Below are 23519 nucleotides of genomic sequence, written 5' to 3'. Positions count from 1 at the left end.
GTTACACTGCAGCTTATCCAAGTCAAAAGACATAGTTAAAAGCACGCATCTGATTTAATCTTTTACATCAAATCTAGATCACAATTTTTTATTTGATGCATATTATATTTGATGCACACTGAATTCTGCATCCCATAAATAAGGGTTAGGATTCAGATAGTGCTAGCAAATGGTTCGGATTGTTGGTTTATTTAGAGTCAGGTATCGCATCCCATGCAACATTTTCATGAGTGTAAAACCGATTTTAATTAAAAAAAAAAAAAAAAAAAGCGTTGAGCTTTCATTTCTGTTTTTTTTTTTGTTTGTTTGTTTGTTTGTTGTTTTTGGCGGGGGGCACTGGATTAGTAAAAAACTAAATATTCCAAGCATGCATTACCACTGTATATGATAATAATAATGATTATAATAACACTAATAATTATTATTGTTCTATTTGTTATAATAATAAAAATAATTATTATTATATAAATGTATATATAAATATATGCGCTGAATGGAGCAGACGCTTTCAGTTTCAGTGTTTCAGTTTCAACTAAATGGTTTTTATTTAAATAAAATTGCAAAATGACAGTGCGGGTGGTGCCGCGCGTGTGTGTGTGTATATATATATATATATATATATATATATATATATATATATATATATATATATATATATATATATACATATATATATATACATATATATATATATACATATATATATATATATATATATATATATATATATATATATATATATATATATATATGTATGTATATGTATATATAGTCCTATATAGCCTAAGTGTTATGAAAAAATTGTGATATAAGATCATTAAATTCTCAATTTATCTTTTTACAATGAAATTTAGGAGGCAAAAATGACAAGCCATAGATGCATGCTGCTGAGGAGGGAGAAAAAGAAGTCTTTGAACCCGTATGTGTATATGTAAGAGAACAGTCAGAGATGCACGTTGAGGTGCAGGGAGAGATAGAAGAAGTGGAATCTGACCTGGGACAAGAAGAAGAAAAGGAAGCACCAATTAAACAGATTGATGAAAAAGAAAGCAATACAGAATTTGAAAAACTTTTATTAGTACTATTTCTATAAATGTAAAAATAAAATACCATTAGGTTATATTAGCAGTCACTGGATTTTTTGGTGTTGCGTGTAACATCAGACCACTAGAGGCAGCCGTGCGCAAACCTCATGATATTAAAGGCATATATATATATATATATATTGATATTGATGGTGATACCACCATCATCTGCAAATGTAATACATAAATAAAAAGGTACTTGTTTTGTACGTTAAATAAATAAACTTAACTATATATATATATATATATATATATATATATATATATATATATATATATATATATATATATATATATATATATATATATATATATATATATATATATATATATATATATAGTTAAGTTTATTTATTTAATTGTTCGTCTAATTCTGATTGTTTAAACTAACGTACAAAACAAGTACCTTTTTATTTATGTATTACATTTGCAGATGATGGTGGTGGAAGAAGTGAACCTGTTTTTTTTTTTAATGAAGTTGATCAGAAGTTTAATTTTTTTTTAAAATGTATAATTACAGTAATGTAAAGCCAATTTTTATTTATAAAGGAAGGTTATTAAAAAAATTATATTTACTGTTTTGAATGTGCCAAAATTCATGGCTTGTTATTTTATGTAGTAAACAATGGATCAACAAAAACATGGATTGTGTGTTGATTATTTATTTATTTATTTATATAGACTGATTTATTTTTGATTAATGATGCATGCATGTATGAATATAAATAATAAATGATGAAAGTTGATAAGAGAATGTTATGGGAACTTCAAGGGGAACTAAAAACAACATTCTGTTTCTTTAAAGAAAACTTTCCTGGTTAACCAAAAACAAACAGATGTTTAATAATCTAGGATTTTTCATTCAGGCTAAGAAATCTTAGAGTGTGCGTAATAGTCTAGAAAAGTTCCTTAAATGTATTCTCTTGCTAGTGTGGTCTTTAAACTTGTGAACTCTCTCTCTCTCTCTCTCTCTCTCTCTCTCTCTCTCTCTCTCTCTCTCTCTCTCTCTCTGTGTGTGTGTGTGTGTGTGTGTGTGTGCGCGCGCGTGGACTGAAAGAGGTGGTACATGATCCTGGTAAGCAATCTGACATTGTAGTAAATATTTTTGGTGCATCAAAAAGCGTGCTCGTTAATATACCAGCAGATAATATACCACCAGCATAATTAAATACAAAATGAGAGGGAAAACTGCAAAAAGACCCATTTAAAAAAAATTTAAAAAATTAAAAAACACCCCTTTCCACTAGGCTGGCTACGGGCCTGATTCATATAAGCATAGCTTTTGAAATATTACAGAGAAATATGTTACTGTTGAACTTTTTAAAAATCGATTTTCATATGTATTTTAGTATATGGCAGGTAATCATCATCTGATTATATTTTTATTGCAATGAGGTAAGAAAGCAGCATTGCGTTTCTGATTCAAGAGTTGTCTGATACAGTAATACAGTGTTATCGCTAGGTGGCGATAGTGAGGCCAAAAAAGCGAGGAATTAATGTAAATTAGACCACAGGCAGTGCTGACGGATATTTTACGTATTTGCAGTGGGCGTAATTTGTAATAGCAACGTCCCTTGTAATGGGCGTGGTTTGTAATCCTGCAGGACGCAGACGGATACACTTGTATTAGGGGTAAACGCGGCCTAGACGCGTATTTAAAAGATGGCGGACACGGAACATACATCGGTCGAAGTTATAGCCGATTGCGATAGAACAAGCGAGCCGGTCTCTAAGAAAGCACGTAGTAGTGTTCTTCAGAACTGTGGCCCAGACATTATTCACGGAGAGCAAACAAGTACAGACGAATCGGGCGGGAGTTGTGCGGTGGAGATTTCAGCACGAGCCGAATATGCAGAGCCGGAGATGGGGGTGGCTCAGGCCCCGGAGGGTGCACAAGAAAACAGCAATGAGCCTGTGACCTCGGAGCTCACGGAAGATTGTTCTAATGCAGATAAGACTCTAATGTCTGGACCTGAAAGTGAGGTGCTAGGTACATAGCTATAAACCTGTATTGTTGTTTTTGGTGGATTCAACATTCTGACGTCTTTCACTTTACCAGTATGCTAACGTTAGCATGAGAAGGAAGCAATGGAGAGATCCAGGTAGTCTAGTTATGGAACAGTGGGTTTGCTAGCAAGTAAAGAATCTAACATTTATCAACAGTATATGAGACGTAGTCGACAAACTTTGAGACTCTTTCATTTGTCATGACACATAATAGTGAAATATTTAAGAACTTCTAATTGTTCCCTTTGGATTGGAATACATCAAAGACATCAAAACATAGGCAGCTTCCCACAAGTTACATTATATTACAGGAGAACGCAACACATTTCCCAAGATAAATAGTTTTCGTATGTACTTTTTCTTACCGTTTTTATCTAGGCAGACTACAAACAGTTATAAGTTGTGAATTTAAAAAAATATATTTATATAAAGGACACAATGATAGCCAAGGGCGTAACCATGGTATGGACGTTGGGGGGGGGGCCCCCCCAAACATCCAAAGTTTGATACTGAAAATTTGCATATTTAGAACATAGTTTTAGGATTACAGTTACCGTTTGAATTCACGTGATTTCTGAGTGATAGAAGCTCCCACAGCATGGGGAAATTGTGGCAGGCTGTGGATGTCCAGTGGGCAGATGTATTCTTTGCTCCATAACCTACCATGAAACCTACCACACCAAGTAGAAGCGAGCTAAGAGGTGTGCAGGCAAACCACACACGCTAACATTTATACACTCAAACTCAAAAAGGATGGCTACCTATGAAACTAAATTCAACACTATATATGTTGTAAATACAATTTCCCCACAGATGCTTCCAAGCAGTGCTGTGCTGCCTGCATTGTGACCAGGTACCATTATTTTCCCAGAAGAGCAATGACTGACTTAGATGATCATTTTAATTTGATAAACTGAATATTCTGTTTGTGTAACTGGTGTCATTTATTATGTTAATGTCATCATGCTGTTTAGCTTGCTATGTAATAAGTGTACAAAGTGTACAACAATACAGTATATAGTGGTAACCTGAAATGTTAGTTATGTAAAGGGTACTGGAGTTTTCTCTTCTTAATTCTAAAGACAAACTGCCATAACTAGTTCTGAATGGATAACTACAGTATGGCCACAACTCAGAGTTCCATATCTCTCGTTGCCACATCTCCGCATTATGCTGAGCCTTATATATGTAAAATCACTTAGTTGTCCTTAGCCCAAATGTAGTGTAAAGGAACGAAATGCTGTGCAACTTTCCTCACTTTCATTCGCATTCAGTCTGTCAAATGTGAGGGTTCACAACGAACTCGGCGGGAGGATATGCAAGTGAATGTAACGTTAATGGTCAAAAACTGGAGCTGACGTTAGCCTAGCCTACTTCATGGGTGAGCAAATATCAAAAGTTAATAGACATTCTTAAGAACAAACCAAGCCATGGTATGATGCCTTCTATACTAAGCTAAGGTTACCTACTATTTAGGTATCTAGTTACTTACTGTCTGGAAAAAAAAGCTTGTATGTTCTGCTGCACTTTTCTACGCTTGGCTGCTGTCTTCATTTCTTACAGACTGAGCTGCTAAAATACATCAACGAACTTGCGTTGAGTATGGGCGCAACCAAGTGTACAATTGGAGGGGGGGCACATACCTATTTTCCTTAACAAACGGAAATATATTAAAAAGGAATAGACATAAATATATAGACTAGATGAAGGAAAGACAGATCCATTGGCAGGGTTCATTAAAGGGGGACATATAGAAAATATTTTGTACTGTATGTTGGGGGGACAGATTGGTATTTCCTCAACATTGGGGGGGGACACGACCCCCCAAAGAATGCGTGGTTACGCCCACGAAGGCAGCGCTCCAATTATTGACATTTTAATTTAAATTGTTGCGTCACGTTTTTTCTTTTTTCTTTAAACAGGGTTAATGGACGATGGTGTTCACCGCAGCGGATTTTATTCACCTGAATTAGGTGATGATGAAGACTGCTCCTCTCATGCCAGTTCTAGTGACTGGACGCCCCAGCCACGTATTGGTATGTCTAGGCAGTGACTTTTATACCCAACATTAATCAGATTATCATGCGTTTTTAATTCACTGCACTGAAAGGCTTCTGGAAACTTATGTAATGGTGCATTGTGTTATACCAAATAGTAGTGTAAAATACTTTATATATCTACCAATTTAACAGGTCTTAATCTTTGTTTTGTTAGGTTCTTACCGCTTTATTCAGCAACAAATAATGAGGGAGACTGATCCACGGACTATTCTAAACGACCTGCTTCCAGAAGCTGCCATACCACCTGATCTTGATGACATGACACTATGGCAGATTGTTATAAACATCTCGGAGCCTCCAAAGAGGAAGAAACGCAAAGATATTAATACCATAGAGGATGTCATCAGACTGCTTAACGATTGCAAAAAGATTCTTGTCCTGACTGGTGCTGGGGTATGTTTGCAGTTGGTTTTATTAAGACTTTTTCCATGTTACATCCTAGCTGCATGGACCGACTAACAGAAAGGGATTAATAATCGCATATGGCCATTTATTTCGCAGTTGCTAAAATTACTGGGTTTAGTTTAGACCCTCATATGACCATTTTTTTCTTGAGAACCTTAATTTCCAGACATTAGTTTTGTCTTCTAATCCTATTATTGGTCATTGTCATATACCAGAGGAAATAATTGTCAGAGTAGGAAATAAATGATTTTGGCTTTTGGAAATGCATATATGCATCATCCTGTAAGAGGCAAGGCTCTCTGGGATCATCTTTGATTCTGTAATTGAAAGAATTCTTCATACTGCATACTTCATTTCATTGGTTTAGAACATCACATATGCAAATGCATATACCTATATATTTACCATGTACACTCACTGTCCACTTTATTAGGAACACCTGCACATTCATGCAGTAATCTAATCAGCCAATCATGTGGCAGCAGCACAAAGCATAAAATCATGCAGATACCAGTCAAGAGCTTCAGTATCTCACATCAAACATCAGAATGAAAAAAAAAGTGATGTCTGTGACTTTGATTGTGGCATGGTATTAGATGGACTGGTTATATTTCAGAAACTGCTGATCTTCTGGGATTATCACACACACAACAATCGCTACAGTTTACACAAAATGGTGTGAAAAAAAGAAAACTTCGAGTGAACAAGAGTTATGTGGGTGGAAACGCCTTGTTGATAAGAGAGGTCAGAGGACAATTTCCAGATTGGTTCGATCTGGCAGGAAGGATAAAGTAACTCATAAGCACCATTTACAGTTGTGTTGAGCAGGAGCAAAATGCAAAAACATCTAACCTTGTGGTGTATGGGATACAACAGTAGAAGACCTCATCAGGTTCTGCTCCGGTCAGTCAATAACAAGGAAAAAATTTTTTTCTTCTAATCAAGTTTGGGTGAGCTTGTGCCCATGATAGCCGCAGATTCTTGTTCCTGACTGACAGGAGTGGAACACGATGTGGTACCGTTGTAGCTCATACACATCAAGATTTGATGTGTTGTGTTTTCTGAGATGCATTTATGCTCATCAAGGTGATAGACTGCTTATTTGACTTACTATAGACTTCTGTCAGCTCAAACCAGTCTGGTCATTCTCCTTTGTTCTGTCATCAACAAGGTGTCTCATGCTGCAGACCCTCCATACGCCATTGTATGTATAATATAGAGACTGCTGTGTGTGAAAGTCCCAGAAGATCAGCAGTTTACTAAATAATCAAAACAGCCCATCTGGCACCAACGATCATGCCATGGTTAAAGTCAAAGAGATCACACTTCTTCCCCATTCTGATGTTTGATGTGAACATTAACTGAAGCTCGACCTGTATCTGCATCTTCATGAATGTGCAGGTGTTCCTATTCAAGTGGCCATATATGCTAATGAAAGTGTTGTGTGTGTGTGTGTGTGTGTGTGTGTATTTTTATATAATATTATTTATTTATTGTTATATATAATAGAAATATTACGTTATGCCATTTTGAATACGGTTAAACAGTGTTTTCCACAGGATTTTGTGAGTGGGTCCAGGGGCATGCTTATGGTGTGAAATCCAAGCCAAAAATCCGAAGCACATTATTGACACACAGGCACTCAACGAACACTCGTGAGTTATTTATTTTTTTAATTTGTTGATAAATTTCAATTGATATCCTTGCAACCTACTACATTATGTAATATAATATGTAAATACAAGGTATCTATACCAGTTGTTAATAGACAGGAAGTGTTCTACCAGTTTAACAGCTAACCTTTGCATTCTTGGGATGTTAATAGGTAGCGGTCCATACAGCTGATATCATCATATTGATAATCATTCATGTAGTAAGACTCAGAAACATCATCAGATTTTCACACAAGTCTTTAAACTAAATAAAGAGAACTCAGTTAAACAAATGAGAAATATTATACTTGGTTATTTATTTATTGAAGAAAACGATCCAATATTACATATCTGTGATATGCAAAGTGAGAGAGGCCTGTAGTTGCCTAGAATTACCCTGGGGTCCTTTATGACCACATGGACTGTTACATGTCTTGCTCTTGGAGTGATTTTAGTTGGTCTACCACTCCTGGGGAGGGTAATAACGGTCTAATTTTTTCCATTTGTACACAGTCGGTCAGTCAAGTCCAGACTCTTTAACGATGGTTTTGTAACCTTTTCCAGCCTGATGAGCATCAACAACTCTTTTTCTGAGGTCCTCAGAAATCTCCTTTGTTCATGCTATGGTGCACTTCCACAAACGTGTTGTGAAGATCAGACTTGGATAGATCCCAGTTCTTTAAATAAAAAATGGTGAACACCTAATTTTGATCCCGTTGATTGAAAATGCCTGACTCTAATTTCACCTTCATATTAACTAATCCTAGAGGTTCACATACTCGCAGGTATTATTGGATCATTTTCATTAATAAATAAATGACCATGTATATTATTTCATTTTTCATTTGTGTCTTTATCTACTTTTAGGACTGTGAAAATCTGATGTTTTGGGTCATATTCATACAGATATATAGAAAATTGTAAAGGTTTCACAAACTTTTAAGCACCACTGTAATCTATTATTATTTCAGGCTTTTTAACAGAGGGTTGTGACATTACTGTTGTGACATTACTGACTCCAACGTTACTTCAAGGGGATAAAATAGACATTTTAGTGAAAGATTTAGTTATAGATCGTATTGCTATCTTTATTTACAAGATTTGTTGATTGTGTTTCATTATTATCCCCTCTGTCCCATGTACAAGGTGTCCTACACCTCACCCACAACTGTAATTTTAAACAGATAAGCTGTGCTTAAACTATAATTAATTGCTGTAATATACTGCACATGGAGAAATTTTGCCTTCTTCACAAGCTTCCATCATGGTTGTTTTTATGTCATTGTTGGCTTAGTGTTTGATGGATGGATCATTATCTATTAACATCCCGAAAATGCAAAGGCTAGCCAGTAAACTGCTAGAACACTTCTGTCTATTATTAACTAGTAAAGATATCCTGTATTTGCATATATTATTTTGCATAATGTAGTATGTTGCAAGGTTATCAATAGAAAACCATCAACAGATTTTTTTTAAAAAAATGAATGACTCACATGAAGAGTGCCCGTGGATGAAGCCATGTCTCTCATGGAGAACCGGTAACTTTGCTAATTGTTCGTCACAGTGGCAGGCAGCCAATCAGGACTGATTTCTGGAAAAAATGAGTTGGACTGATCAGGACTGATTTCTGGAAAAAATGATATTTGAGGTTTCAGTAATGCCGGGTGGCCACACCCACTGTTGACAAAAAGAAAAAGTATTCACAGGAACAGAAGAAATAATTGAGAAAAGAAGCAGCGGTCTGACTGTCCAGGGTTCAGAGATGAAGTGAGGGATGCTTTGCCGAAGCAACGGCACAAAACAGATATCTATGTTATTATGAGAAGTGTAAAAAATGTTTGTTTCATTATGAAATTGTGGCAGGACAAAGTACACTGTGGTAGGCCACCACAGTGTAAGTAGTTAATGGGAAACGCTAGTTAAAGATAATTTGGATTAAAAAAAAAATAACATTATGGTCTCCGTTTCTGAAATTTCTAGTACACATACATGTGTGGTTTTTTTTGTGTGTGTGTGAGTACAGGTGTACTGTTTTTACCATGGAAGGAGATCTTTCTTATTCACTGATGTTTGTTTTCAGGTTTCTGTTTCCTGTGGAATACCTGATTTTAGGTCTAGAGATGGGATTTATGCTCGACTTGCTGTAGATTTTCCAGACCTTCCAGATCCTCAAGCAATGTTTGATATAGAGTACTTCCAAAGAGATCCAAGGCCATTTTTTAAATTTGCAAAGGTCTGTATGCTGTCCATTTTCTTATTTTCCCCTCTATTAGATTTTAAACCAATGCAGGTTTTTCCCCTTTATTGTAGGAAATATACCCTGGACAGTTTCGGCCATCACTTTGTCACAGATTTATTGCTATGCTGGATAAGAAAGAGAAAATTCTCAGGAACTACACTCAGAACATTGACACTTTGGAGCAGGTTGCGGGAGTCCAAAGGGTCATGCAATGTCATGGTATGTTGATTTCAATATTAACTTTTTAAAGGTTACTTTAAAGCAGTGGTCACCAATGCATTGATTGCAAGATACAGGTTGGTCCTGCAAGCCTTATTTGTTGATTGTCTGTTTTATAAGCTAATAGACTTACTAAAGTAATAGTTTGTGCCCATTTGACACTGTTGTGAACAGTGAATTGACTGATTTGGTTTTTAATAGAAGGCATGCTTATGAAGAGTGTTATGGTTGGTTAATATTAAAACACACAAGATTGTTTGATTTGGTCTCGCTGAACAAATCCACCAGCAAGCATGCTTCAAGGCCGTAAGCCATAAGGAATCATGGCAGAGCCATATAAAAACTTGAAACATACCATTTATTTTTACACAAGGAAAATACATTGCTTTTCACCACTGTGAAGACAGTATGCTTAATATGCCAATGTGCTGTTACCTTGGCCAAAAATGGCTATTTTGAGCACCAACACTGTATGTGCAGATTTTTCAGAATGCAACCTTCCAGAAGTGAACTATGGCTTCAGAAACTGCAGGAGCTGAAGGATGTGTTAAACCTCGGTGATCTCTGTCCACTTAGCCTGCTGGGAAAGCCATGGGGGCTGGCTGCTGAAGCATCATTTCATGTCAGCCACTTGATCACCAAACATAAGAAACCATTTCAGATGGTGGCTTTGTCAAAGAAGCAATGAGCATGAATGCCAAAACATTATTCAGTTATTTTAAAAATGAAGAGGATTAAAAAAATTGTAATTATATAGTGGTGCTTGAAAGTTTGTGAACCCTTTAGAATTTACTATATATCTGCATAAATATGACCTAAAACTCCTAAACTCTTAAAGTTAGATAAAGAGCACCAAATTAAGCAAATGAGGCAAAAATATTATACCTTGTCATTTATTTATTGAGGAAAATGATCCAATATTACATATCTGTGAGTGGCAAAAGTATGTGAAACTCTAAGATTAGCTGTTAATTTGAAGGTGAAATTAGAGTTAGGTGTTTTCAATCAATGGGATGACAGTCAGGTGTGCGTAAGCACCCTGTTTTATTTAAAGAACAGGGATCTATCAAAGTTTGTTTTTCACAGATCATGTTTGTTTAAGTGTATCATGGCACAAACAAAGGAGATTTCAGAGGACCTCAGGCTGGAAAAGGTTACAAAACCACCTCTAAAGAGTTTGGACTCCACCAATCCACAGTCATATTGATTGTGTACAAATGGAGGAAACTCAAGATGATTTTTACCCTCCTCAGCAGTGGTCAGGCAACAAAGATCCTTCCAAGAGCAAGGTGTATAATAGTCTGCGAGGTCACAGAGGAACACAGGGTAAGTTCTAAGCAACTAAACGTCTCTCTAACATTAGCTTATACTAATGTTCATGAGTCCACCATCAGGAGAGCACTGAACAACAATGGTGTGCAAAGTGCTTCTCAAAGAAGAACATTGCTGCCAGTCTGCAGTTTGCTAAAGATCACTTGGACAAGCCAGAAGGCTAATGGAAAAATATTTTATGGACTGATGAGACCAAAATAGAATTTTTGGTTTAAATGAGAAGCATTATGTTTGAAGATTGGAAAACACTGAATTCAAGCATAAGAACCGTGTTCCATCTGTGAAAAACATGTTGGTGGTAATGTCATGGTTTGGGCCTGTTTTGCTGCATCTGGGCCAGGATGGTTTACCATCATTGATGGAACAATGAATTCTGAATTATACCACTGAATTCTAGAGGAAAACTGAATTGAATCTCAAGAGAAAGTGGGTCATACAGCAAGACAATGACCCAAAGTACAGAAGTCATTCTGCAAATGAAGAAGAATAAAGTTAATGTTTTGGAATGGCCAAGTTAATGCCCTGACCTTTATCTAATAGAAATGTTGTGGAATGACCTGAAGCAAGCAGTTCATGTGATGAAACCCACCAACATCCCAGAGTTGAAGCTGTTCTGTACTGAGGAATGGGCTAAAATAACGGAGCACATTATGTGTGACGACCTTGTCTTTGCTGCACAAGGTGGTCACACCAGAAACTAAAAAAGGTTCACATACTTTTGCCACTCATAGATATGTAATATTGGATCATTTTCCTCAATAAGTAAATGACCAAATATAATAATTTTTCTCAGTTGTTTAATTAGGATTTCTTTATCTACCTTTAGGACTTTCATGTGAAAATCTGATTGTTTTAGGTCATATTTATGCTGAAATAGAAAATTCTAAAGGGTTTACAAATTTTCAAGCACCACTGTAAATATGCCTCTAGGTCCATCTACTATGGTAAGGCGAATTTGATTATTTTCCGAAGATATGTTTGAGCAGGTTTTTAAAGACCTAGGCATCTGTGAATACTTCATGGGTGCAATCGGATGAATCAATGGACATGAGGCACTGCACATCTGATTGTATTTGTTCATATGGCATTTAAGGGTTTCTTTACCAAGGAAGACTTTTCTTATGCTCCGTTAAAAGAGTGGCTGAGGGATGAGGCTATATTTAGCAAGTCAAGAGTTTTGCTAATGAAAACAGATGTTGCCCTTCAGAACCTGGTTGCTGTCACAAGAGATGTGGCACCGGCAATACAAGGTGCATTGTCAAACATCTTTGCCCTGTACTGCAATGATCAAGATTTCCCAAAATATATGAATTACCATTTTGTCATTCACCAGCAAGTGCTAGCTGCCATAGTATTATACCATAGTATAGATTTTTTTCTTGTTATGACTCTTGTCAAAATTGGTAATTCAATCAGGGCCAAATTACTTCAACAACACTTGTTTAAGTCTTTGCTCTATGAACTTGATTCTGCTTACATGACCTGATTCTGCATGCTAACGTGCACTGGTTAAAGCTGAGGAGCAGTACTGCAGCATTTTGTGGAGCTGCTACCTGAAATCATATAATTTTTGGACTTCAGGAACAAGAAACGTTATGAATTTACGGATGATAGCTGGCTGTTAGATTTTGGATTTCTAATGGACTTCAAAGCTCAATTAACTTAACTAAAAGTTGAAGGGCAAAAAAACACAGATTTCCCCTACATGGACAATGCAGTCAATGCATTTAAAGCAACACTGGATGTATGGATATCCCAACTAGGGATCAGGCTACCTCAACGTTAAGTTATTGGCTAGTCTCACTTCAGTTTTGCATTCCAGACCTTCAGACCATTCAGGCAAAACTGACTAAATGCTAATGCAAGTGACTAGCAGTTACAGCTCACTTAACCAGATTCCAGTATTTTTTCTGCTATTATGACTTAACATGTACATTGCATGCGTTATGTGTATTTGGCCAAGCCCCCTTATTTTCCTTCCTCCTCGTCTCTGCAGCCTACACCCTTCCAAAGTGCTAGCATATGAGACAGAAAAGTCATACAAAAGAGAGTTCCCATTTAATCAAGCCTTGAATCATGCTTTCAAATAAATGTTCAAATTCCAATTGAAGCACCTGCAATTTATTTAAAAAGTCAATAATAAAAGGTATACTTTCAAATATCACACTTTGCTGAAAGACTGAATGCTTAGGGCTTTGTTTTGAGCCCTATGCTGGATAGGAAAGAAACATTCTTGACTCAGCTCCCTTTTAGAATAGTTAAGGATAATTTAGAGGAATTACAGCTTGGCCCATCACAGCAGTGTGTAAGTGTTCTATTTTATACAGTATCAAGATTTCTGAATGACCCCATAAATCAGTCTTCCCCTATTTCGGGCGTAGTAAGATGGCTAACTGAAAGTAGTGTGCCAGACTTCTGGCTATCTATCTAATACGTGTAAGTAGTTTTTATGCTTAAGTTGTTGAATTATGCACCAACTGTTATGTATTTTAACATTGCATGCAGTAACCCATGATACAGTTGCTGTTGTGCAAGATCATTTTGAATCCAAATCTAGCCATTTTTGTGCCATATCAAAATATTTTCATTGTCCTACATGAAAGACACATTTTTAAAAAAAATTATCTGCACACTGTGTTCAAATATGATTTTACCACAAATATTGGAATTTTCAGTAAAATTGTCAGGTCATTGGTATACTAGTGAAAACTACAGTGGAATATAAGAGCTTGCATCACGTTTCTTTCATCACTGTAATAAATTACATTCCAATACTACCAGTGTTATCAAAGCTTTAACAGCCACACAACTAGTCTAAGCTTTGCACTAACATTGAATTTCTTTGAGACCTTTAAAAGAAAGTGCTACCATTTACAATTAATTAATTGCTAATTTAGTTGCTAATTTGACAAATTTTTTATGATAATGTAATTTTTTTCCAGGTTCCTTTGCAACTGCATCCTGCCTTGTGTGTAAACACAAAGTTGATTGTGATGCCATAAGGGAAGATATATTCAGACAGGTATAAATATCTTTATTATAAATTACAAAAAGCCACATTTATTATAAATAAGAAAAATGCCAATGCTAAGTGTATTATTAAACAATTACTAACTTTTAGTCAAGTTGCCTTCAGTTGCAGTTGTGTCAGAGTGGTCTTAATTAGTGATTCGCCTCCACCATTTCTGATGGTGGGTTACTTTGTCTTCTCTTCATTTAACTGGCTCTTATTTTGCCAGGTATGTTAAGATAAACTACAAACATTAATCTTGCTAGCTAACATTAAATATGCCCATAAAACTGTAGTGTGTCAGTCCATTCATTAGAGACAATGACTTCTCTTGGCCAGTACACTTGGAGGTTGGGTAAAATGGTCCTTGATCTAGCCAAATTTACATTGAACAGAGCCACAACTAAAGTAAGTGCTTTTTCAGTTGTTACATAGATAACAAACCAGCTTATCCACATTCCTCTACATACCAAAGCAATATCTTAAAGGTAGCTGAAGCAAAATGGTATACTGTCTTAAAGTTAAGAAACTTGTAACACTGCAGCAGCTATTACAACAGGAGACATGCAAAATGTTCAGTCCAATGACTATATGTTTATGGACAACATGGCATCATTGACATTTTAAAACCTAAATTTGGTCGAATTGACAGTCACCATCTTATGAGTATGATGCTAGAGCATGTGCAGTATACGTTGCCAGTCTGACAGCGAGTCCACCTCTTGCCCACCCATATTGGTCCTTCATGTTAGGAGCGCATGCGCCGAGGGATATTATCTGAAATTAAGATGACGCATTGAACACTAGCTCAAAGTGGTATGTCCACCCTTATTAATTGATGTGTAATTGTAGTTTAATTGTATATTTTTTGCTCAAGTACATTGATTTTACTGTTGCCAGGAAAAGATTTTAGAACTTTGTGTCACGACTGACTGAGCTACCATTTGCTTGCTAGCTGACATGCTAATGTAATGTACCAACTGTAAATACAGTTGGGTCCATAAGTTTTTGGACAGTCATGCAATTATCGTATCTTTGCCTCTGTACACCACTACAATGGATTTGAAATGAAGCAGTCAATATGTGATTGAAATGTACATTTTCAGCTTTAATTCAAGTGGTTTAACAAAAATACTGCATTAACCGTTTAGGAATCACAGCCATTTTTTCATAGTCCCATACATAAAACAGCTGCTGTAATGCTAAAGACTGTCCTGAGTTCCTCCCAGATCACATTTATCCCAGATCATTCACATTTATGTTCATACTGATCATCCTTTTATCATCCTGCATTAGGCAAGATTATTCAATGAACCTACAGTGACCAAAAAGTTCAGTGAGTGTTACCACTGCTGTGGCTCAGGTGGTAGAGTGGGTTGTCCACTAATCATAGGGTTGGAGGTTCAATTCCCAGCCCACATGACTCCACATGCCGAAGTGTCCTTGGGCAAGACACTGAACCCCAAGTTGTTCCCGATATCAAGTTAGCACCTTGCATGGCAGCTCTGCTACCATTGGTGTCTGTGAATGAGACACCGTGTAAAGTGCTTTGAATAAAAGCGCTATACAAGTGCACCATTTACCATTATATTACTTTTGAGGTGAAGTTGCAACTTGTAATTCTCCATCTGCAATCAGTAAAAGCCACCCAAAATGCTCCCTCAACTTTTAATTTCAACTCGTCTGCTTTGGGGTAGTCTTCTCAACCACCAGTTCCTTTCCCATTTACGGAGTGACATCAAATCAACATGGCCATGCACCCTGTGAAAAGTGTAAAGTTCCCCTTCTCTACTTTTAAATTAACTTGTAGTAGTAGTGGCTTTAGGTCATTAAAAAAAACAAGCACAGTATTTGGTTAAATTTACACTGGTGCTTGAAAGTTTGTGAATCCTTTAGAATTTTCTATATACATTGCTGTGAAAAAGTATTTGCCTCATCCTGATTTCTTCTGGTTTTGTGTATATCTCATACTAAATAGTTTTAGATCTTCAGATGAAATAAAACAAAGGTGACCTGACTAAACACACAATACAGTTTTTATTTTATGTTTTTATTGAAGGAGAAAGTTATCGAACACGTATCACCAATGTGGGAAAAACTAATTGCCTCTTTAAACTTAAAATCAGGTTGTGCCACCTTTAGCGGCAATAACTGCAACCAAACGTTTCTGATAACTGGAGATCAGTCTTTCACTTTCTTCTAGGACTAGGACTTACTCCTATGCTTTGAGTCACTGTCTTGCTGCATAATCCAGTTGCGCTCGAGTTTCAACTTAAGGACTGAAGACCGGACATTTTCCTTCAGGATTTTCTGCCAGAGAGCAGAATGCATATTTCCCTCAATTATTCCAAGTTGCCCAAGCCCTGAAGCAGCAAAGCATCCCCACACCATCACACTTCCACCACCATGCTTGACAGTAGGTGTGATGTTCCTTTTGTGGAATTCTGTTTGGGTCATGCCAGATGTAACAGGACCCCTGTCTTCCAAACAGTCTTCCATTTTCGAGTCATCAATCCACAGAGCATTCTCCCAAAAGGTTTGAGGATCATCAATGTGTGTTTTGGCAAAATTTAGATGAGCCTTAATGTTCTTCTGGGTTAGAAGTGGTTTTCATCTACCCACACTTCCATGGACGCCACTTTTGCCCAATATCTTTCTGATCATGGAGTCATGAATAGAGACCTTTATTGATGCAAGAGAGGCCTGTAGGTCCTTTGGTGAGGTCATTGACTCTTTTGGAACTTGCTGGATGAGTCATTGCTATGCTCTTTGGGGAATTTTGGAAGATTGGTTCACTACTGTGCTGAGTTTTTCCATTCAGAGATAATGGCTCTCACTGTGCTTCTTTGGAGTCCCAGAGCCTTTGAAATAGCTTTTTTTAATTCACATTTTTTCTTCATCATTTCTGGAATTTCTTTAAATTTTGGCAGTGTGCTACTGGGTAAGAACTTTTAACCAACTTCATGCCGTTGAAAAACTTATATTTAAGTGTTAATTTGATTCCCTAATACCCTATCCGCCTCAAATCAGTTGAGTATTAACTTTCTTAACCTTTTCAGGTCTAAAATTGACAATGTCTGCAAATACATCTAGCTCTCTGGTGCCATCTGCTTTATTTGTCTTTTCATCTAGCTTTTCAGGTGCTTCTTTTTCAAAAGTTTCTTTTCTGCTGTAGATCCCAAGTCATATGCAGGAGGTATCATGGATGAAAGCCACCTCTTGCTTTCTTGATGCTCTGCCGTCAAGTTTATTTAAATCTTGTTTTGACTCCTGGTGTCCGGCTGTCCTCAGCAAAATAAATGACTCCTTGTCAACTGGTGCTGTGCCAACAGCATTAAAAACTGCTGTTGTTAATTCCAGTCCTAAATAAAACAAAACACTGATATTAATAATTTGAATAATTGTCTTCCTATTTCTAAACTCCAGTTAGAGTGTATTGTCGTTTCACAACTGCACAATCATCTTTCTGTTAAGGATTTTTTTTGAGCCTCTCCTATCTGGCTTTCGAAAACTTCATGAAGTAAAAGTTATGAAGTAAAAGTTTGTACAAGTCACTAACGACATTTTATTAGCTTCTGATTCTGGCTCCTTTCAGTTCTTATTCTTCTTGACCTAAACTCAGCCTTCAACACCGTTGATCACACATTATTACTCAACTGACATGAAACGGTCTTTGGTGTCTTGGAGACTCCCCTTGATATGATCTAAACCAACTTTATTGATCGCAGTCAGTTTATATTTATGGATGGTCACAGGTCTGAGATTGGGCCTGTTCACACTGGTGTCCCCCAGGGCTCAGTTCTTGGCTCTTTCACTTTTTAGTATTTATATTTTTTTTACTCAGATTTGCATTCTTTCAAAACCAGGTCAACATGTGGATGTTTCCTTCCTTTCAGATTGCATTTCTGAGATAAATATGAATGACAAATTATTTTCCTTGCATAAACAGTTCCAAGACTGAAGTCATTCTTCTTGGTTCTCCTCATCAACTGTTTAATGCTGGTTCTCTAACGTTGTCCGTCGATGGCGTGGTTCTGGAGTTTCAAAGTAAATTGTAGAATCGTGGCATTATTTTTGATGCCAGTGTGACAGTTGATCCTCATGTGCAGAACACTGTCAACTTATTTTTTTGTAATGCACTTCCCATCGGAGTTACTAAATCCACACTCAATAAACCGCAAAGTCTGCAAAATACAGCAGCTAGGATACTGACCGGTACTAGGGTATGTGATCACATAACCCCTATAATCCCTATCAGGTACCAAGTTGGTTTTAAATCCTTATGCTGATGTATAAAGAGTTCCATGGTCTTGGTTCCACAGTATTGGGCCAAGCTCTTAACTTGGTACTTAACAAATCGTACTTTGCACTTATCTCAGTCTGGCGTTTAAGCTGTTCCTCATACATGTCTTTTCGCTCCATGGGTAACAGGGCCTTTTCATCCTATGCCCCATAACTGTGGAATTCTCTCACAGTTGACATTATTGAAGCATAGTTGCTAGATACTTTTAAATCTCATCTTAGAACATTTTTACTTTAGGATAGCCTTTGCTTTATTTCTAACTTTTTCTTGTTATATATAGACATTCTTATTTTTATTTATTTATTTTTGGTCTTCATTTTTTAACTTATTGTTTTGTGTTGTACTTGTATTTGATTTATTAAATTTTTTGTGTTTTGCCTTATGTTGTGTTTTTGTTGTAAAGTGCTTTGAGAGAGCAACTTTTATATTCTCTATACAAAATAAAGTTATTAATATTATTATAAAGAGGTTTAAAAAAAAATAAAAAACTGTTAGGTTATTGGGCAGACGATTCCTGCTTTGGTAATGGGGGCAGGCTTGCCATGAAGGAAAAACGTGTTTGTGTAACCTGTTGTGATCTTTTAACTTTGGTATCTACTTGATTTGTTTTGTAAAAATGGACATTCAAGCAGCTTAACTCATAATACAGATTGCTTTTGCACACCTGTCCAGGAGCAGAGACACTAATTCTGTGTCCAACTCCATTCCCTTCACCAGCAGTGGGGTATTCGGGGCCATACGCACGTATACACCATATGCTTACTTTTGTCCCAGGGCTATTTGCATATAAGGACTTCTAAGGATCAGTATTAGCATATGGTATACACACTTGTTTTGCTTCTTCAGAGGTCCCTAATCTACTCGTTAGCGTCCCCTTTAACTGTATCATGTGCATGCGCACGTGTGTGTATTTGTGAAACTCGTGATTTTGTTGTAATTTGTGCGTTTTTATTTGAATTCCACCTTTCCCCGCTCCTGACAACTGTAGTCAACCGCCAAAGCAATCGGGTAAAATCAATAAAAGTATTTGAAGTGGGCTTGAAGTGTACTCAGAGTTCAGGGGTAGCCATAGAATGATTGTACTCTCTTCTGTCCCTGTTCGAGAGAGATTCACTCTATCTTTTGCGCTGCTTTAAGCATGATCTATTTATGATATTGCAGTGCATTGCGATTTATTTATATATCCATTGCAACTTTTAGTATTGTCTTTAAAAAATCATTACATGATGGGCGATGAAATGAAACGATTGGGGGGGGAGTACTTCCATCTTATAGTCCTCATGGAATCCTCTTATGACTGTATTAGCACAGTGTTTTCTCTGTTTTCCCCTCCCCCTTACAGCTGTTTTATAATGCCCTTCATTCATTTTACATTTATTATTAAGGTATTTTTCACAACATTTCCTTTATTGGCTTATCTTTTTCCCCAACTGATTAACAAGTAATCAGTAGTTAAATTTTAATATTAGACCATATTACCATAATACCATACCGTAATATTAGACCATTTTCTTATTAGGATTACACCTCTGTTCACCAGTAATATGTTTTTCCATACTGGAAAAGCTTTACCAATGTTTATTCTCATTTTACTGTTTCTCTTGTTTTTTCAAAGCACAATATGGTTTTTTGCTCACAGGAGAATTATCTCGCTGTACTGTGTGCATTCCGCCATGTTTTTTTTTTTTTTTCTTTCTGAACAGACTGACGTAAGGATGGAGTGAAGGGGCATTGGGGAGTCTATAAAATGACTGACAAGTGTCCCATGCAAACACAGACAAGCCAGGCCATCATAGCCTACAGTTTCCAAACATGTTTTCCCAGCTACAAAATACACTAAATCTACATCCTGATTTCTGTGAAGCTGCTTTTTGACGGTCTACTGTTAAAAGTGCTATACAAATAAGATTCAAAGAACGTTTGAAAGTTAAGTATTGAATAAAAATATATTTATATTTTGTTATTTAGGGCATTATTTCTGTGATTTGACAATTCCATCAGTTGATAATTGGAGACATTTTCCTTAACAGAAGTTAACTACAGAATTTAATGAAAATGTAACAAATGTGTTTTTAAACTGTATTATCTCATTTTTAAACTAATGATCATACATGGCCCCAGCACACAGTCATGGGAAAATATAAGTACACCCCAAAGAAATTGTTGGCTTTTTTTGACATATTTGGACAAGCAAACATTTGATCATCTTTTAAACAGTGCCTATTAATAAAGTTGATATACATGAAAAAAATCAGAAGGAAAAACAGATTTTTCAGTCATTTATTAAACAGAAATCTCAATAGATGTGATATTCTTCTGTGGAAAAAGTAATACACCCTTGGCCTTAGAAGCTAGTATGTGTAGTGTGCCCTTTAGCAGAAATAACTTCATGTAATTTTTTTTTTTTGCATAATTGTCCACCAGCCTCTGACATCGGCTTGCTGGAATTTTTGACTCTTCTATGCAATGTTGTTTCAGTTGCATAGCTGTTTGCAGGTTTTCTTAGATGTCCTGCCCGTTTCACATCCCACCACATCATTTTAATGGGATTCAAATCCCTTTGTTTTTGAATAGGATATTCCATAATCCTCCATTTCTTCTTTTTGAGCCATTCCTTGGTGGATTTGCTAGTGTGCTTAGGATCATTATCCTGTTGAAAGTTTTACTTTCAGTTCAACTTCAACTTTCATGCGTAATGCGACACCTCTAGCTTTAGCAGAATACCCAGAGTCAGTGACCGTGAATGTCTTGTTTCTTGTTTGTCAACGTTACCTTTTATACCCAACATGACCTCAGTCACCATCAGAGGGAGGTGTAAGGCAGGGGGCCATTTTATATTAAATGCCGCAGAGAAGACCTGTAAACTTTACAAATTGGAGTTTGTGTAGCACAGAAACACAACAGTGATGCACAAGCTCAAACATATGTTTATATGTAAAATGTTCCACTGTGTGCAAGGAGTTGGGGAAACTGGTGCGAGTTGCTTAAAAGATTTAGTCTAATTCCAGTTTATTGTCATTATATTTTCATGCTTGCAGTGTAAATTCTGTTGTTTATTAGAACAGAAGTGATTGCAGTGTAGATGCGGTGTTAAACAGTGTAGCACAAGTAAGACCTGTAATGTCTGATTAAAACAGTACGATCAAAGTAAACACAAGTAAAAGAATTTGTCTAAAGGCAGTGACTAACAGAAACCACAAGGTGCAGTGAAAATGAGATTTTATTATTAACCTGGGACTAAATTATCATTGCTTTTTGTCCTCTTTTTTTAGTGTAAAATTTTATAAGTTTTATGTAAGTGTATTTATATTCGTAATACTCAGTTTATGTATTTTATTTTAAATAAACGGAAAAAGGTATTGAAAGTTTGCTGCCCCCCCGCAAAAAAAAAATCTAATTATTCGTCTAATCAAAAAATATAAAATTATGTAATTTTTTTTTCAGTAAAAAATTATGGGAAATAATCTTTAGTTGCAGCTCTATTTGATAGTGTATCAACTTTATTAATAGGCACTGTTTCAAAGATGATCAAATGTTTGCTTTTCCAAATGCCAAAAAAGCCAACCATTTCCATGGGGTATACTTATTTTTTCGCATGACTGTATGTGTATGACCCCCAGTTGCGGGCTCTTGCTCTACAGTAGCATCCTATAAGCAAACATAGTTTGTCGGTGTGTTTTTGGCTGTGCATCTTCCCACACGCTTTGCCCAGTTCCAACCCTTAGATGATTGAGAAAACTTGGTTGAAGATCGTTATTATGTTACAGGCACTTTTCGGAGGACTGTTTTACCAACTTGAGACTATTCAATGCAGAAACCTCATACTGATAGAGAATGTGGCCAGTGATGCTTCTCCATCTACCAGAGATGCCTGATGCCAATATGAACACCATGCTGAATTAAATGATGATCTATCACCGTATAATATTCTAGACAAGAGTACACAAAAACTGCTTCATATGCTTGTTGATGATAAACCTTCAGCTGCCGGTCACCATCGATACCACTGATGGGTATTCACCCCTGAAACATACAGTTTAGCTCCAATAATGCGTCATCTTATAGCCTAGGATATCGTTCTCTTTAAAGACGGTGGGTGAAGATGGTGGTAAAAAGTCCTCCACAATTGATAAGCTTTTGCCTTCTGAGCTGTTCTCCATGTTAGGCTAGCTTGCTAAGCAACTGTCAAGTTTGTTTGTTTAGATTCGGTGGGGGTGTGGCATATTTTGAACGTCACTGGGTATTATGTAAATCAATCAACCATTTAAATAAGTTGTCAAGCCAATTCATCAAGACTTTAATTGTGAGGTGATGGAGCACTTGAAAACAAGTTATTTACGTATAAAGTATTTGAGCTGTGAAAATGACAAGAAGACACATCGCTATTGCTTTTCTTGGCACATATCTTGACAACAGGAAAAAAGGCTGCTGGTCGTGTTCTTTAATTATTTAAAAAATTCTTTTTGCAGGTTGTTCCCCATTGTCCAAGGTGCTCTAATATCCCTTTTGCTATTATGAAACCAGACATCGTCTTCTTTGGAGAGAACCTTCCAGAAGCTTTTCATAGAGCCATGAAGCAGGACAAGGATGAGGTGGATCTCCTCATTGTTATTGGATCCTCTTTGAAAGTGCGACCAGTGGCTCTTATCCCAAGTATGTCTCAACTTATTGATGGTAATTGAGTAGTGTATACACTCACCATCCAGTATATTGGGAAAACTTGCACATTCATGCAATTAACTAATCAGGCAATTGTGTGGCAGCAGTGCAATGCAAACTTTTATGCAGATACAGGTTAAGAGCTTCAGTTAATGTTCACATCAAACATCAGATTGGGGGGGGTTGATTACCTGGTCTTTTTTCAGTCTCCAACTGTCCAGTTTTGGTGAATCTGTGACCATGATGGCCTCAGATTCTTATTCCTGGCTGACAGAGGTGCATTCAATGTGGTCTTGTGCTGTTGTAGGTTTTATGAGTTCATTCTGAAGGGGTGCATTCTGAGATGCTTTTCTGCTCACCACCGTGGTAAAGAGTGTTTGAGTTACTATAGACTTACTGTCAGCTCAGGCAAGTCTGGTCATTCTCCTCTGATCTGTCATCACCAAGGTGTTTTAGCCTGCAGATCCTTCATACCCAGTATGTTTTTTCCGCACCATTTTGAGTAAACCCTAGAGACTGTGTGGAAATTCCCAGGAGATCAGCAGTTT

The 23519-nt window shown here is 36.6% G+C and overlaps 1 protein-coding gene across 3 annotated transcripts in view; it reads left to right on the top strand.

Annotated features, from left to right (window-relative positions):
• The first annotated feature begins 2618 nt into the window (after nt 1-2618).
• Nucleotides 2619-23519, top strand: part of sirt1 (sirtuin 1) — a 22999-nt gene continuing 2098 nt past the window's right edge. The window contains exons 1-8 of one of the 3 annotated variants that reach the window (XM_053620644.1): nt 3082-3793; nt 3906-3945; nt 5015-5128; nt 5307-5545; nt 9290-9442; nt 9520-9667; nt 13942-14021; nt 22782-22965. In XM_053620644.1, the coding sequence (XP_053476619.1) occupies nt 5020-5128; nt 5307-5545; nt 9290-9442; nt 9520-9667; nt 13942-14021; nt 22782-22965 (913 nt within the window). In that variant the 5' untranslated portion in view covers nt 3082-3793; nt 3906-3945; nt 5015-5019. The other 2 variants (XM_053620643.1, XM_053620642.1) reach the window with 2 other exon arrangements.

Source organism: Ictalurus furcatus, chromosome 3, assembly GCF_023375685.1.
Source record: "Ictalurus furcatus strain D&B chromosome 3, Billie_1.0, whole genome shotgun sequence".
Classification (NCBI taxonomy): domain Eukaryota; kingdom Metazoa; phylum Chordata; class Actinopteri; order Siluriformes; family Ictaluridae; genus Ictalurus; species Ictalurus furcatus.
The sequence above is the reverse complement of the archived record's forward strand: the minus strand, read 5'-3'. Positions and strand labels throughout refer to the sequence as shown.